Source organism: Bos taurus, chromosome 21, assembly GCF_002263795.3.
Source record: "Bos taurus isolate L1 Dominette 01449 registration number 42190680 breed Hereford chromosome 21, ARS-UCD2.0, whole genome shotgun sequence".
In the NCBI taxonomy this organism is placed as follows: Eukaryota; Metazoa; Chordata; class Mammalia; order Artiodactyla; family Bovidae; genus Bos; species Bos taurus.
Window position 1 is genome coordinate 30,652,996 of NC_037348.1, and position 16,875 is coordinate 30,669,870.

The following is a 16,875-nucleotide window of genomic DNA, read 5'->3' on the forward strand; positions in this document are numbered from 1 at the left end:
CCCCAGCACCGTAGAGAGCCCCCACCCACTCAAAACCCCTCAAAAATGCAACAATACGAGGCAGGCCTCAGGGCGCATCCCAGCCATGACCAAACAGAGGACGGCCACACCCCCAGGGAGAGGCCGGGTGGGGAACGCGGGGCGCAGCCCTCCCAGTCCAACCCCCTGGGGCAGGGTTCCCGCGAACGCTGCCCTTCAGGCCACCCGATCCTCGAGCCGGCCAGATCCACGGACCCGCGGAAGGGAAAGGGGACGGCCTCGGGTCGGCGGGACGGCCGTCGGAAGGCGCCCTCCACGCCGAAGCCGTCTTCCAAACACCCGAACATGGCCCGGGGCGGCAGTCAGCACTGGAGCTCCGGAGAGTCAGACGGGCGGCCGGAGGAGCAGACGACCGAGGATACCGGGTGAGCCGGAGGGGTGTCGCGCCGGGCCGGGGCGTCGGGAGTCCAGGCCGAGAACCTGCAGCCGCGCCCCAGCCCACCAGGTCCAGGCGCCGCCGGAACCTCCGCGAAGGTTCTGGGCCTTTGTGGCGTCACTGTCTCCTTGCGGAACCTTCCGCCGGCGCCGAATAAAACCCGCCGCGGAGGAGCCGGCGGCTCGAGTGCGGCGGTGCCGGGCGCGGAGGTCGGCCCGGCGCGGGCGGACGGGAGGGCGGGGGCGGCGGCGGCGGCGGCGGCTGCGGCCGTGACCGTGACGCGCGGGCGGGCGGCGGGGGCGCGGGCCAGGGGCCCGGCGGGGGCGTCCGGGGCTCGCTGACCGTCCTGCCCGCCCCACCCCGCAGAGACAAGATGGTGAAGGAGACCCAGTACTATGACATCCTGGGGGTGAAGCCCAGCGCCTCCCCGGAGGAGATCAAGAAGGCCTATCGGAAGCTGGCGCTCAAGTACCACCCAGACAAGAACCCGGATGAGGGCGAGAAGGTGCTGGCCGGGCTCGGGGCGGCGCGGGCCGGGCTCGCGTGGGGCCCGCCGTCAATTATTCAGCCCGCAGCTCGGGGGCTGTGAATTATTGAAGGCGGCGGGGAACCCGAGCCACGCTTGTTGATGAGGCGGTCGCCAGGTGCCGCGCGCACCCCGCCGCGGGGCCGGGCTGGGGCCTGGGGTGGCCCGAGGCCGAAGGGGGCGCGGCGCGGTCAGATGGAGGGCACTTCGCCGAGCCCCAGGCTCGCAGGGCGGAGTATCGGGACTGGTGACCCCTGGCGACTCCCCGCTCGGCCCATTCATTCCTCTGTTCGCTCCACAAGTGTTTAGGGGGCGCCTCCGAATACCGGGGAGGGCCGGGACGGAAACGTGAGGGGCCCGTTCTCCTAGGGTTTGCGGACATTACTCTAGGAAAGGCTGCCAGCACGCAGGGAAACTGAGGCACATGCGATCAGAAGTTGTGTTCCTGCTGGGAACGACTGGATTTGAATTAGTCTTGTTCTGGTTTTCCCTGTTGATGCACAAGCCTTGGAGATGAATTTCTTTAATCTGAACTAGGACCTTGGACATCCCGGTGTCCCTCTGGAGAATGGCTGACTGAGTTTGTCCTGTGTGCCTGTCTCCTGCTTGATCAAGGTTGTCAGACACTGAATAATCACCTTTTCTTTATTAAACAGGGACACGGAGATCTTTAACCTGACACATCATTTTATATGAACATTCCAGGTTTTCTGTGACTGATGACCCGCAGTTGACCCTAAGGACCAATAATAGGCTGAAAAATGCTCTGCACACATAAATGAAAGGCCTAAATGAAACTTTTTCATCCTGTTCATAGAAGAATCAACCTGCTTTTTATGCCCAAGGAGGCTCATTACCCACCAGAGTAGGTGATTAGAAGCATGAGGCATTTATCCTTGGGAAAGCTTATTGGCCTTCTCACTCCTCCTCTGACTTCTTGCTGTTGTCTTATAAAACCTGGGATGTCCTGGATGGTTGTTGGGAGGTGGGGTTTTGTAGTAGGTGATAGCGATGACACTTGGGCCACTTCTGAGGCCGTAGTTCACTCGTCTAGCACTTAGACTTGCCCGAAACAGCGCTAGTATCAAAATACCTGTCTGTGGGAGCGTTTGCAAGCTGGAGAAAGCTGCCTAAGAAGGTTGGCTGGGTGGCAACAGTGATAGAATGTTTATATTTAGCCACATGTGCCGAGTGTGGCTGTCACAAGTTTAAAATGCTTTCCTGTAAGACCATTTGTCTGTTACTTGTGTTCTTTCTCATCTATATTTAGGTGGCTTACTGTAGCTTTGAAAGTCACTGGCTTTTTATGTAGTGTTGGTGATTCATGGATTTGTTCCCTATATTCATTGTAGGCTGTTTGTGAGAACATCCTTTAAGGAGAGCACAGCCAGGCTTCTAATTTCACGTTTCAGGGGCAGCGTGTGGGACAGTCTCTGACCCCGGTTCAGGTCAGATCTCAGAGCGCTGTCCAAGCGTAAGTCATGGCTGTACGCCTGCAGTTGGAGTCAGTCGGCTGCTGGTGTTCTGAAGCTTTTTTTAAAATTAGACTTGACCGGTAATACATTTCTGTAGGTGTTGCCTTGCATATATGTATACCTGTCTGAGCAGAGGTGGTTGATTTGTTTTAAACTAATATTTACAACCAGGTATTGAATTAGTGTCATGTAAATGAGGCTCTTGAAGGGTCTGACAGGTCCCTTTCAGCTTAGGGGGGTGGGGGAGGGGTTCTGTGATGTTTCAGGAATACAGTACTTCTCTGTCCCCACCATCCATGAAGGGGATAAAGCCCTTTAATTTAGTTCTCAGCTAAAACTTCTTCCAGGGGACTGCCTCTGACCATAGTGTGAACCACTTGTCCTCAACCTTCTTTATTATGCTGCCCATATTCCCCAGCAACGAAAGGGGTTGAGGAGACTGGGGACACAGTTTATAGAAACTCTACTATGGGTTGCCTAGAGAGGACTCATGCGTTCGTTCACCAGACATCTCCTTTCTGGGCCTTCTGTGTACTGGGCACAGCGTGTAGGCCTTTGCTTTTGTGTGCAAGTCTAAATAGTTCTTGTCTACTTTATCTGCCATAGGCAGAACCTTTTTTGTTTTTTTCCTGCTAAGTTAGTCACTGTATTAACATCTCTTCCAAAATAGACTAAGCCAGTCCCTTCCTCCTTGCCCCGGGCCACTGAGGAGGCTGCTGGGTGTTGGTCTTTGTTTTGTGCCTTGTTGTCCTGTGTTGCTAAGCACTGGGTGCCTGTGTTTGATGTCAGGTGCCCTGTGTGGAGTCTCTACTTTTCTGCAGCTGGTTTTCTGAAAGAGACACAGGCAGTGTGTCGGTCAGGGAGTCCCTTTCGGGGGCCGTGACTGGGGTTAGAGTCGTCGCTGTTAACCCCAGCCAGCTTTAGAGATGAGTTTGCTCTTTTGGCCAATTTCATCATAACTTTTAGTTTGAATGACAGACATGCAAATTCAAAAATGTTAAGAGGGCAGCACTGTACAGGAAATGTCAGGATATTGAGGAAAACCCACCAAGTACACATGAGCCTAACTGCTGTCGCTGTGCTTCCTTCCAGCCTTTTTCCAGCGTGATTGTATAAGGGCATCCGGGCACAGAGGTCTTTTTCCCTCACCAGTTAATATTTTACCATCAATGCTTTCCCAAGTTGCTGCATAGTCTCTAAAGCCATTTTTCCAGCTGCATAATAATCTTATTAAAAGTCCTATGGCAGGGACTTCCCTGGTGGCCCAGTAGTTAAGAATCTGCCTTCCAATGCAGGGCATGAAGGTTGTTGGATCCTTGGTCAGGGGACTAAGAACCCACATGCCACAAGGCTGTGAATCCCACATGCTGCAACAGAGACCAAAGAAAAAAAAACCAAAACAGTCCTATGACAAATTATTACTGTCTGAAAGGTGAGCTGGACAGAGTACTAATCTCCTGCTGTGAGAACGGGGTCAGGCACGGCCCTGAATTAGACTGGAGTGCTGAGACCCCCGGGGTTGTGGGAGCCCCATGCCCACATGAGATCTGGCTTCTGGTTGAATGCCACAAGGAAAAGGGCATTCCTTTTCCTTTGTAGATTAGTCATCTGTTCTGTTAAGACCAAGTGTCTTTTCAAGTATCCATAATATTTGGTGAGCGTTTCTAGTGGACATGAAGTGTATTTACCTAGTGAGTATTGACCTAGTGACTATACTTACCTAGTATATTTAGCTAGTGACTATACTTACCTAATATATTTAGCTAGTGACTATACTTACCTAGTATATTTAGCTAGTGAATATACTTCAGGAAGTATATTTACCTAGTGCAGACCCCAGGAACTCTCTCGGGGCAGCCTGGCCTGATTGCTTTCTGATCTTCCGTGCCTCGCACCTCATCCCTAAACCTTCTTTTTCTGCTGTGGAAGGGAGTAGTGGTGAGTGCTACCTCTTTCTTTACAGAAATGGTGTGCAAGAATCAATATATCAAAAGACCTAACTACCTTGAGTATGACTCTGATGTCTCTGAGACAGTTTTTTAAATTACCCAGTTGTTAGCTATTACTTTTTAGCTATCATCTATTATTTATTATTACTTATTAGATTTCCATCCGGGATCTGCAGTACAGGAGAAAACCTAGTGTCTCTGTGATTTCCATACTTGTATATTCAGAGCACTTTTTTTCCTGCATGCTTTCTGGAGCCAGCTGCATTATAGGATGTTTATATAGACATCTGTCTCACAGACTAAACCATACCTCTGAAGAACCAAGACTCTGTCTCATTTATTCATTTCTCAATTCCCAGAATCGAGCCATTCATGTAACAAGTATTTCCCAAGTGCCTTCTACATGCTCGGCAGCGTTTTAGGTTTGGGGATATGCTAGTGGACACAGCTGACCTAACTCCCTGTCCTCAGGGAACTGACATTGCAGTGGGGGACACAACCCCAACAGTAAGTGCTCAGGTGTTGGGGAACAGTGAGGAGGCTGGTAAAGCCCAAGCAGAATTTCAGGGAGCTGGAGGCAGTGGTGTCAAGTTGAGCTTGCAGATGGGAATAAGAATTAGGTTTTACTCCAAGTGAAATGGGCCCCTTGAAAGGCTCAAGGCAGAGGGTTGACATGATTAGCTGGCAAGTTCTGGCTGCTGTGTGCAGAAGACTGAAAGCCGGGGTGAGGGTGGAAGGTGGGAATCCACTGGGAAGTCACTGCTGTTATCCAGGCCAAGAGGGTGCCTGTGCCTGGGCAGGCATAGTGATGGTGAGAAGGGATGGATTTTGGATATTTTATAGTGATTTATATTAAAAACTTCTCTGTATCTACAGAGAAGACAAGAATGGTACAACAAACGTGTGTTTCTTTCACCCACTTTCACTGATTATAAATATGTTGCCACATTTGCTTTCCCCATCTCTATTACTATTTGCTAAAGCTTTGGAAAGTAAGTTGCACACATCATAACCTGTCAGCCCTAAATGTTTCTCCTGGGAAAACAATATCTTTTATATAACCATAGTTATGTAAACCATAGCCAGACTCCTCTATCCATGGGATTTTCTAGGCAAGAATACTGGAGTGGGTTGCCATTTACTCCTCCAGGGGATTTTCCCAACCCAGGGATCGAACCGGCATCTCCTGCATCAGCAGACGGATTCTTTACTACTAGCACCAACTAAGAAGCCCCACATAACCATAGTACCATTATCAAATTAACATTGAGAAATTATCCAATTAACATTGAGAAAAAATTCCTGTTTTTCCGGTTGTTCCAATGTCCTTTGTAGCCATTTTTTTCTCCAGTGTAAGATTCAACACAGGATCCAATTCAGGGTCACACGTTACATTTCGTTTTCCTGTCTTTTAGTTTTGCAATGTGTGCGTGCATGCATGCTAAGTCACTCCATCATGTCTGATTCTTAGCGACCCCATGGATTGTAGCCTGCCAGGCTCCTCTGTCCATGGGATTCTCCAGGCAAGAATACTGGAGTGGATTGCCATGCCCTCCTCCAGGGGATCTTCCCAACCCAGGGATTGAAACCGGGTCTCTTAAGTCTCCTGCATTAGCAGGCAAGTTCCTTACCCCTAGTGCCACCTGGAGTTTTGCTACTTCAGTTTGGGTTCTCTGATTCTTTTCTTACAATTGGATTACAAGGTATAGTTTTGACAGACTTGGGTGTTTTGTCTGTCTTAGGGCACTGGAAATAGACTTTTGAAGGTAGCATCAGAAGGATTTGTTGACAGATGAGATGTGAGGGAGAGGAAATGAGGTTTTGGCATTGTCAATAAGTGAGATATGGGGGAGACTGCAAGGGGGGAGACTGCAAGAGGGGAGGGACTTTGAGGGGCGATCAGGACAGTTTCATGCACGCTGTCTGCAGCCCAAATGCGGAGTGTTGCTCACAAAATGTTTGTAGTCAAATTTCATGCTAGTGAACTAGGAAAGCAGCCCTCCTGAGCTGGAAAGCCAGCAGTATGCTGGGAGCTCTGGGCCTTTTCTGGTTGTAGGTTAAGCCCTGGCCTGGTCTCATGGCATCTTAATTCTGCTCCACTTCTTCCTGTCTGGTGCAGCCCAAGGAGGCAGAAAGTCCTTCCTACTGCTCTGTATCCTTTACCCTCTGCAGAGAGGCAGTGGTCCTGCCTCTCATCCTGTAGTAATGCTTGCCCTATGTATCCCACGCTACAAGGGGATTGAATGGAAAAGTCAGGTTCCAAATAACCTTATAGACCCACCAGTTTGGGGGGTTGGATGCAGAATCCCTTTGTTATTGCATTTGTATGGTGAGTTTGCTTCGTAAACAACTCAAACCTTCTCTCTCTCTCTTTAATCTTTTTTTTTTCTTTTAAAGTTTAAGCTCATATCCCAGGCATATGAAGTGCTTTCAGATCCAAAGAAAAGGGACATTTATGACCAGGGTGGCGAACAGGCCATTAAGGAAGGAGGCTCAGGCAGCCCCAGCTTCTCTTCCCCCATGGACATCTTTGACATGTTCTTTGGTGGCGGAGGACGGATGGCTCGAGAGAGAAGAGGTAAATAAAGACATTAAGCCAGTTTTTGTTTCCAAATTGTATGTGTTACTGGAATCAGGAGGGATCTTGCCTTAAAAGGGTGTAGTTACCGTGTTTGGGAAATCATTAACTTTAAGTAGTTCATCACTTGCCTAGTATCCAGAGGCTCTTAGTACAGCTAGTAGTTAATTGCCTGACGCTCTCCAAACCCCACATATAAAGGAGCAGATGGTGAATTCCCTGGTGGTCCAGTGCTAAGGATTCTGCCCTTTTACTTTCGGGGCCTGGGTTCAATTCCTAGTTGGGGAACTAAGGTCCCCCAAGTGGTGTGCTCCACCCCCCGACCCACCCCCCAAAGGAGCAAATGGTGGTGAGAAGGAAGGAGGAAGGTCAAGATTACCTTGCCCTCCTTTTCTCTTCTGTTGGGGTCAGACTCCCAGTGTCCTAAGAGCCGTGATGGCCGCTCCTGTGGTTAGTGCTGATGACTCTGCCGAGCGCGCGCCTCCTCCCTGAGTCTCCTGACCCGGTGGGGCCGGCGGGCTCTGTTTCTGGCTGGTGTTCTGTCATTCAGGGTGCAGCGTCATTTCCTCAGCCTCCTCAGGAGATTCTCTGGTAACAAAATTCACCCCTTGATGTTTGAACATCTTTGTAAAAGAAACTACCTTGCCCATCTCTTCAGAATGCATTAGGACTAGCAGCTTCATCCCCAGAGGTGAATGAGGAACTTAGCTCTTGGTGGAATGGTCCCAGGGCTCTGTTTTTTAATTCTGGGGTTTGTTCTTCCTAATTTTTCTATCTCTTACCTCATGACAGGCTCTAGCTGTCACCTCTGACTATTACCAGTGGTCTCTTATAGCCTCCTTCCCCTGTCCAGCTTACAGTTGGTACTCTGCTTTAGATCTCAAAACCAGATAGATAGCCAAGCTTATTTCAATCCTGAATGAAATCAAAATAAACAATCTCTGCATTGAGGTTTAAGAAGGGTTGTTTGGTGTCAACAAGAGGCCCCTGGATGAGTAAGGCTATACCAATTCTCACATTATAATTGACTTTGGGCTTTGAAAACCTTGGCTGTCAATTCTGTGAATATAGTGTGCTAAAAATCATGAAGTGTTTATTAGGCAAAAATCTTTACCCTGTTGTCTGGGTGCATTGCCTGCTCATATAATTGACAGTGTGGATGTGATTAAAACCTTTGGGTACCCTCTTGCCCAGCTCTCTCACTGTCTTGAGATGAACAACTTCACACCCTTAATTAGTCATCTCTCAAGGTTGACAGCCAATAGCCAAGGACAGCATCTCAGTCCTTGATGTGAGGACTCATCTCAGTCCATCTCTCAGACCTCGAGAGCCCTGTGGGCGGCAGAGGGGACCTGATGCTGTGGATCCTGAGAGGCTGGGATGGCACCAGAGCAGACAGATGCCCTCCCTGAAGATGAAAGGCCACTGTCCTGCGTGAACAGACAAGATTTCCACAGATGAAAGAGTTTGCAGTCAGTCACAAGTCACAGAAGGGCTCAAAAAGTAAAGGGCATTATGTTCAAGAAAGAGTTTCAGTAGAAGGTCCAGAGTCTGACTTCGTGTGTCATCTGTAAGGAAAGGTCTCTCTTCCTGGGAACCTGCTTCACCAGTCTCACTGGTTAACATAATGGGCTTCCTCATTGATCTCTCATTCTCAGATTTGTTTTTAGAAAATAAAGATGGAAAGTCTTTGTTGACATCTATAAATGACTGAATAATTAACTCATAGCTGGAAAAGATATTAGTTCTCATATTGGCAGAGGGCCAGAAGGATGGGCCAGGTGTAACTGAAGCTTTGCCTCCCCCAGGGAAGGGGATGAATGAATGACAACAGGCACAGTCTGAGTCTCTGGAGATTTCATACAACTAAAGGTCATATAGGTGGTGTTTAATACAGTGGTACATCTGATACAGTATTGCTAATTGGTTTCTTTCTCCTCCGTAAGGCAAGAATGTGGTACATCAGTTGTCTGTAACTCTTGAAGATTTATATAATGGAGTCACAAAGAAATTGGCTCTCCAGAAAAATGTAATTTGTGAGAAATGTGAAGGTAAGGATTCATTTCTGAATGAGTCTCATAGTTCTGGTTCCTCAGATCTGGAAACAATTCTTATTGTTTTACAATTCAGAGAAAAACAATTGATCTTTTCAGATATGAAGGTCAGAAATTACAAACAGGTGGCCTGAGGGCCAAACCCATTTTATGTGGCCCTGTACATCTTTTCTTTGGCTTGCACATTTATTTAATGTGTTGTCAATTATTTTAAAAATATAAAAATGAAGATAGTTCACCCAGCCCTAGGGGTCAGCACACTTTTGCTGTAAAGGGCCAGATGGTAGATATTTTGGGCTCTGTGAGCCATACCGTGTCTGTCGTAACTATCGAACTCTTAGTGCAGAAGCAGCCATAGACAGGAAATAAACAGATAAATAAACAGATGATGCACCTGTCTTCTAATTAAGATTTATTTACAAAATCATGGAGCTGGCCATAGTTTACTGTCCTTGACTTAAACATAAATGTAATTAGCATGGGTTTTTTAAATCTTAATTTTTCAAGAAAAGTCAGATCCAGTGACTTCGTCACACGCTGTCCCACAGAGAAGTGGCTGGGCTGGGTAGCCGCTCCTATGGGCAGGGATGTGTTCTCCAGCCTCCACGGTCACGTGTAGGCATGGGTGTTTTTCCACCCTGGGGTGGAAGAAAATAGTTGGTGACGTTAAAGTGATGAATTTGCCTTGGCACAGCCAAAACCACAAATATTTGCAATCACATGTTAATATCTGGATATTGTCTGCTTGGCTAGAATCATCCAGACTCTCCCACATGGCTTTTTATGATTGTGAATAGAATTCAAACCACAGTGTCCTGTTTCATGGCTCATCACCCTTCTGTGGTGGCGTCCAGCAGAGCCTCTTTTAAGGGAAGAGTACAGCCTCGTTCCTGTCTCCCTGCAGGCGTTGGTGGGAAGAAGGGGTCTGTGGAGAAGTGCCCGGTGTGCAAGGGGCGAGGGATGCAGATTCACATCCAGCAGATTGGGCCGGGCATGGTGCAGCAGATCCAGACCGTGTGCATCGAGTGCAAGGGCCAGGGCGAGCGCATCAACCCCAAGGACCGCTGCGAAAGCTGCAACGGTGCCAAGGTCATCCGAGAGAAGAAGATTATCGAGGTACACGTGGAGAAAGGTGAGGCAGCGCAGCACGAGCACCCCAGGCTGGCAGAAGTGCCCCTCAGGTGCTGAGCATGGAGCACGCAGGTTAGGTATCAGGGAGAGGAGCCACAGCACAGCTGGAGTTTAGATACCCTTAGTGTGGGCCATCAATTCTTCCGATCCAAAGCAATTTCTTTTTAAGGTTTTCCAATGCTCCAGAAGTCACTTGACCTTGATTTTGGTTAATTGCCCTCGCTTGCAATTCTCAAGCCATCCTTTAGAGTCATTTGGAGTGCTCTTGCTAGTGGCTTTTATCGTGCATTGGCTGTGAGAGCTCATGTACGTCTTCACAGCTGTGAGTCCCTTTCCTCCACACATTTCCCCTCTGTTGCAGCAGATTCTCCCAAATCCAGCACCTTCCCCCTGCTATTCATTTTGCCTAGGGACATCATTTTAAGGGCTTTTCCCCTCTTAGCTATTCCCCTGATTATTTTGTATCTTTCTAATCCAGAGAATATATTTAAGGTGAGAGATGAGACCAAAGTACACAGTTCAGTACCCAAACCAACACCCAGGCTGAGGGACTTGGCTCTGGGCCTGGGTGCGCAGAGACTTGTTAGAGCACTGCTTGTGCATCAGCAAGCGGACGTGTGTTCACAGCGCGCTGTCAGCTGTGGTGTCGGGGCCTGGCAGACAGTGCACGGTTGCACGGTGCTCGAGGTGGCAGCCTCGTTTCCCATTCTCCCTGCTTTACGTTTGGCTGAGGACCCGGGATATGTGGAGTGGAGTGGGCCTCTTTGTCAGTGGTATTCCTAGCCACCACTCCCAGCCCCAGGCCTGCACAAAGTTGGGAGGTTTGATGAGTAAAGAACCCCCCAAAGGGCTCTGTGAGCCTTCTTCAAAAGCTTTGTTGAAAGTATGGTTTTTAAAAGAAATGGCTAATCAGAAAGGGATGATGTTTCATAGGTATGAAGGATGGGCAAAAGATACTATTTCATGGAGAAGGAGATCAGGAGCCCGAGCTGGAGCCTGGTGATGTCATAATTGTGCTTGATCAGAAGGATCATAGTGTCTTTCAGAGACGAGGCCATGACTTGATCATGAAAATGAAAATTCAGCTTTCCGAAGCCCTTTGTGGCTTCAAGAAGACGATAAAAACACTGGATGATCGAGTCCTTGTTATTACATCTAAATCAGGTAATGTTTCAAATGTGTGTTTCGTTGTAGTTGTGTGTGTTTGGCCTAGTGATCCTGGCAACTTAACCTTGGTTTCACATTCAAGTTAGTGTGACTTGATTTTTTGTAAATTTAAAGTCATCAGTAGAGACTCAAGAATTTTGTCAATTTCTTTTATAGTCTGCTTGAAAAAAAATTCAGAGTTGGAATCTATGGGGATCTAAAATTTTACCTGGAACCTGCCAATCTGACTTAAAATTTAAAAAAAATTAACTTTTGTGTAATAAAACACAGCTGATAATAGGTGGTTTTTTTCCCTATCACGTGGTGATCTGTGCTGATTCATCCACATTCCTCTAGCCTCTGTGTTGCGATTACATATGAGACGTTTTAAAATAGAATATTCCTGAAAAAAGGGCATCGCCTGCCAGCTTACCCTTGGTGGCATCTAGAGAACTGCTTATCTGCACACGTGCACAGGAGCTGGAGGGAGCTGCCTCTGAACCAGAAGGATTCTCACGGGCCTGAGAGTTCAGCCTGCCAGCACGTGTCTAGATGCCAGGCTCCCAGTTCCCAGGAGGGCTAGTGCTCACTGCAGCTAGGGCCTCAGAGCACCTGCCTGGAAGGGGCCATGGGGAGAGGGGAGAGAGACCAGGATGGGACGCTCGACTTGTAGCTGCCTGTGAACAGCACTTCAGGTCAGTTGTCCATGTCAAAGAGTGTCCACATGGGTGCAGTGGTGGCTGAGCCACCCAGATGTTCTTGACCCCATCACTGGCCATGAGCAGTGCTGTTCTGGTCCCCTCGCTGGGCACAGGGTTACTGGGGAGTCTGACTTTTCATGTGGGCATCTGAGATTTAAAGCTAGATGGGATGGGTTCAGGGCTGGGCTTGGAGGTAGCCAGCGAGTGAGCCTATCCAGCAGCAGTGGAAATAATCAAGACCCTGCAGTCCAGTGGGGTGAGCCACCTGGTCTCCCCGACCACCTTCCGGGCCTTTCTTCCTCTGTATCCATTTCTCTCTTCCCTTTTCTGGCCTGTTCTCTTTCTCTGCCACTTTCCTCTTCGGCTTTTTCTGTTTCTTCCTTTTCTGGGTATAGATGAAATGGAATTATATACCCCATCTTAATCAGAGGTTTTCTTTTGTCTTTTACATTTGGAAACAATTTCAAATTTAACAAAAAGTTGTGAAAATAAAAGTAGCACGAGGACCACCGATACATGGTTTGCCTGTTGTTAAAATCTTAGCATTTGGTTTTTTGTTCTGTTTGCATACAGATCTACTTAAGGATTGAGGAAAAGCACTGCACTGTAATACAAATATCCATGAAAAACTTAAATACAGCATCTTCCTTTAGATTCCATTTGTAAGCCTCCCAAGGTACCCAGTTCCTCCCCTCACTTGTGTAGGAAAGTTTGAGGATTGTAGTTTGCACAAAGCCCTAGGTTGTGAGTGGGTGTGTGCCCAAGACCCCTGGTATCATGTCCAGTGTCCCCTAACATTACCTCACCCCTTATTCCAGCCCTTCTGGAAATAGGAGCTGGGTGGCATCTTTGGGATGCTGTGTGACTTCTTTGGGAAAGCTCATCCTTGGCCGAGCTCCCTGGAGCTGGGGCCCGTGCCATGGGATGGGAGCCCAGGGCTCCTTGCTGTTTCCCAACTAATCCCAGCCACAAGGACAGGAGAGAGGAGGCGAGCCGCAGAGGGAGAAAGTGGTGAACCCTGAGAAACCCATTTCTTTACTTAGTTACAAGGAGGGCAGGGTGTCCGGGAAACCTCCTGCTGGAGATTTCGCTTGTTTTTTCGTTTTGCCCATTTATCTTTTTTTTTTTTTTTTTTTGAGTCCTCTCCTTTTCTCTTCAGCTCTTCTTCTGTTGTTTTGGCTTATTTCTCTTTCCTTCGTTTCCTCTTCCTTCTTTTCCTATTGTACTGCCTTCCTCGTTAGAGCCCCTTAGGCTGTCTTGAAAATGGCTGAGAATGAGGAGATTAGAGAAAAAAGCACCTTAAGAGCTTCAGCAGGTTGTGATCCCCCTGACTGAAGGCGGAGCTGTACCTCCCAGAAGAGTCAAAAGTCATCCTCTTTTCCCTGTCTTACATGTGGTTGTCCATACTTGGTCCCAGGGTTTCCTTGCCCTCAGAGAGTTAAAGCAGAAGCCTGAGGAGCTGTGCTGAGAGCAATAAGAAGTGACACCTGATAGGAACAGAGAGACAGAAAGCTATTTAAAAACAAAATGAAAACCATGACAAGCCCAGTAGCATGGGGCTGTTTGGCTAAGGCTGCCATCAGCAGCTCTAAGGGCCCTGTGTGAGCCACACAGCCCTGTGCTGAATGACCCTCAAGAATAGAGTCCTCCACATGCTTTATTTTGAAAAATTCCCATGAGATACTTCAATAGATCTCCTCTGGAGAGCATTCATCCAGGAGAGTGGGATGCTGAATAAATAAGTGTTTGCCCCCACCCCCCGTTCATATTTTTCCTGGGTATTTATTTCTTTACCCATTTTCATTACTGAGCTGAAAGGCATACTTAAAAAAAAAAAGAAACCCTTTTCTCTCTCTTCATATTTGGAAGGAAAAAATATTTTAAAATTTGGGATGAACCAAGTGCTCTGGTGGAGAAGGAAATGGCACCCCACTCTAGTACTCTTGCCTGGAGAATCCCAGGGACAGGGGAGCCTGGTGGGCTGCCGTCTATGGGGTTACACAGAGTCAGACATGACTGAAGCGACTTAGCAGCAGCAGCAAGTGCTCTGTGGGTGCTGAACTCCCATGATACCTTCTGAAAAAGTGTAGAAACGTCAGACCCAGCAAGTGCAAGCCGGGCCAGCTCCATCCCACGGGTGTGTGAGGAGACCTCTGTGCCTTTTGAGCTCCCTGCCAAGGAGGCTAGCTCTCCTGCTGGGCTCCTTCGAGGCCGATTCTTGCTCCAAGCTCTGCTCGAGTCTGTGAGGAGGAGAATCTCCTCCCACTCATGGGAAAGTCATTTTGTAATATCTGAAGAGGCAGGCTAACATAATAGCCCTGTTTTCCCAAACTGAGTGTTGATTCCTAGTTCACGTTTTTAAACCTGCTTTATGATGGAGGCTCCAGCCCCTTCTCCTTGGATACACTGCAGGATCCCAGCACATGGATCAGAGAGTGTTCCACTCCCACCCTCCTCTCATCCCCTTTGCCCAGCCAGTTCCTCTGACAGGGACCATTTTGGCTGGGACCAGCTTTCTAGTCAGATGCTCCATGACCCCTGCCTTAGCCTGCTGCTGTGAGGGTGCTCGGGCCTGCCCCAGGCTCCAGGCCGTTGTCCATCTTCCTATTTCATAAGTAAACCTTTTGTGTGTGTGTGTGTGACAGGTGAGGTGATAAAGCACGGGGACCTGAAATGTGTACGTAATGAAGGAATGCCGATCTACAAATCACCTCTGGAGAAAGGGATTCTGATCATACAGTTTTTAGTAAGTACGTGTGTGTGTGTGTGTGTGTGTGTGTGTGAGTTTTTAGTAAGTACGTGTGTGTGTGTGTGTGTGTGTCAGTTTTAAGTGTGTGTGTGTGTGTGTGTTATTCCATGGGACATAAAATTAAATGCCTTAATTGGGAAGGGAAGAAACAACTTTTTCCCACCTCACTCTTTACAGGTTATTTTTCCTGAAAAACACTGGCTTCCCCAAGACAAGCTTTCCCAGCTGGAAGCTCTGCTCCCACCTCGACAGAAAGTCAGGATTACAGAGGACATGGATCAGGTGGAGCTGAAGGAGTTTAATCCCAACGAGCAGAACTGGCGGCAGCACAGGGAAGCCTATGAAGAGGACGATGACGGGCCGCGGGCTGGAGTGCAGTGCCAGACGGCATGACGCGGCCCCGTACAGTGTGGCCTGGCGGGACTAGCACATCATGAATGTAAAGTTGGCACAATGAAAAATGGCATCGCTTTAACGGCCTCGTGTTTGGGGAGTCCTGTGTATGTGTTCAGCATTCTCAACTGCTGAGTGTCTTTTGGTTTTTCTTTTGTTTTTCTTTGGTTGTAACTTAAGTTATAGCTTAATTTATATTTAAATGTTTTAAGTGTAAATCACTAGTCTGCATATGGAATCTGTTTATTTACATTTTCAGGATGTTTTTGAGATGCCAGTGAACGCACTGACACTTTGTGCTTCTAGTGGCTTTGCCATAATTCAGTTCCACCAATAAAGCACAGCCCAGACAGGAGCACTCAGCCCCCCAGCAAACCTCCAGGCGCGAAGTGGGTGACCTGGCCCACGTCCAGCTCTGCAGTTTCTTCCCCTCCGCACCTGCCTCCCAAGGCAAAGTTACGGAGGGCATGATCTCAGGGCTGCTAATGTTACATTTCCGAATCTAGATTCTAGATGGTTCTCAAGAATAAAAGCACATCTGTGGGCTGGATTTGGCTGCAGTGCCTGGCTCACACTGAGTGGGCTGCAGGGCCAACTTGGTTCCTACTGTCTTACGCCCTTGAGTGTTTGGAGTGGGGTGGGTCTGATCATCTCTTTTGGAAGCTTCCTGAGCCTTCCAGGCCTTGTGGTGAGGACAAACGAGTGTTTTAAATGAAACACTGATGATACTTTTGCCTGCGACCCCTGCACCTTGCCTTTTGTTTTCTGTTGACAGCGTTTGCAGTGCTGTTCCACCAAAGTGCTTACTTGTAAAGAAAATGAAACCATCCACATCCCCAGCAGCCTTAGTGCAGCAACAGAAGCCGTGGGAGATGCTGGTGACTCAGCCCCGTGGCACAGCCAGTCTCCCTGCCTGCCCAGTTATCCTGGATGACTTGAGGCTCTGGAAAGGCAGGGGATATCTCGGTGTTTTCCCTCATTCTCCCAGATTCAGCTCCCTTCCAAAGGATGGATGGTTCATCTCCTTGCACAGCCATATCACAAAGGGCTTCCTGCTCAAGGGATAAAGTTTCAGCGAAAACTTAAAAGTTCTACTCTGGACCGCAGTCTGTATGGGCTACCACTGTAAATGATAACTTGTTCAGAAAGATATTAGTTACTTGTTTACTCCTGGCAGGTAGACTACAATATAAATTTAGATTCCTCAACCTTCAGCTATTACTGCTCCTTTCCTTTGCATAACAGTCACAAAGAAAAACTGCTGCCTTCTCAGCTGCTGGGTTAAAGCAGAGGCCACTTTTCAGATCCACCCTTACTTGGTCATATAGTACCTGCAAGTCTGACTCAGACCAGGGACCTCGCCAGGAGGGCCAAAGGGCAGATCAGACCCATGGCAGGTAGGTTCAGCGGATGGACCGCACTCTAGCAGAACACAGCGGTGGTGGGTGGGCATAATTTACTCAAGAAAGGTACAGAAGGAGCCTGCCTGTCCCACTGACCATTAGTCAGGAAAGAAAATCTACTCTTCCAGCTAAGCCTGTATGAAAATCAGGTTACAAATGGACCACAACTCCAGGGTGTTCTGTTTCTGTGCTGTGACTTCCTGAAGAATTATTGCCAGAAAACTCCTGTAGTTGATGATAAGGCAAAATTGCATTCAGCTCCTTGTCATGGTAAATGGGATCTGGAGGGTGTTGCTTAAAATTTATTCCACCTGTACATTTGTCACTTTAAAATTAAAATTGAGCTGGTATGAGA

At 48.2% G+C, this 16,875-nt stretch overlaps 1 protein-coding gene across 4 annotated transcripts; it reads left to right on the forward strand.

The window, feature by feature from the left end:
- The first annotated feature begins 155 nt into the window (after nucleotides 1-155).
- On the forward strand, nucleotides 156-16,875 carry DNAJA4 (DnaJ heat shock protein family (Hsp40) member A4). 4 transcript variants are annotated; one of them, NM_001102120.2, is given in 8 exon segments: nucleotides 156-404; nucleotides 782-920; nucleotides 6,763-6,943; nucleotides 8,890-8,994; nucleotides 9,902-10,129; nucleotides 11,062-11,292; nucleotides 14,621-14,721; nucleotides 14,902-16,875. In NM_001102120.2, coding segments are annotated over 8 exon segments (1,281 nt in total). In that variant the 5' UTR covers nucleotides 156-324; the 3' UTR covers nucleotides 15,118-16,875.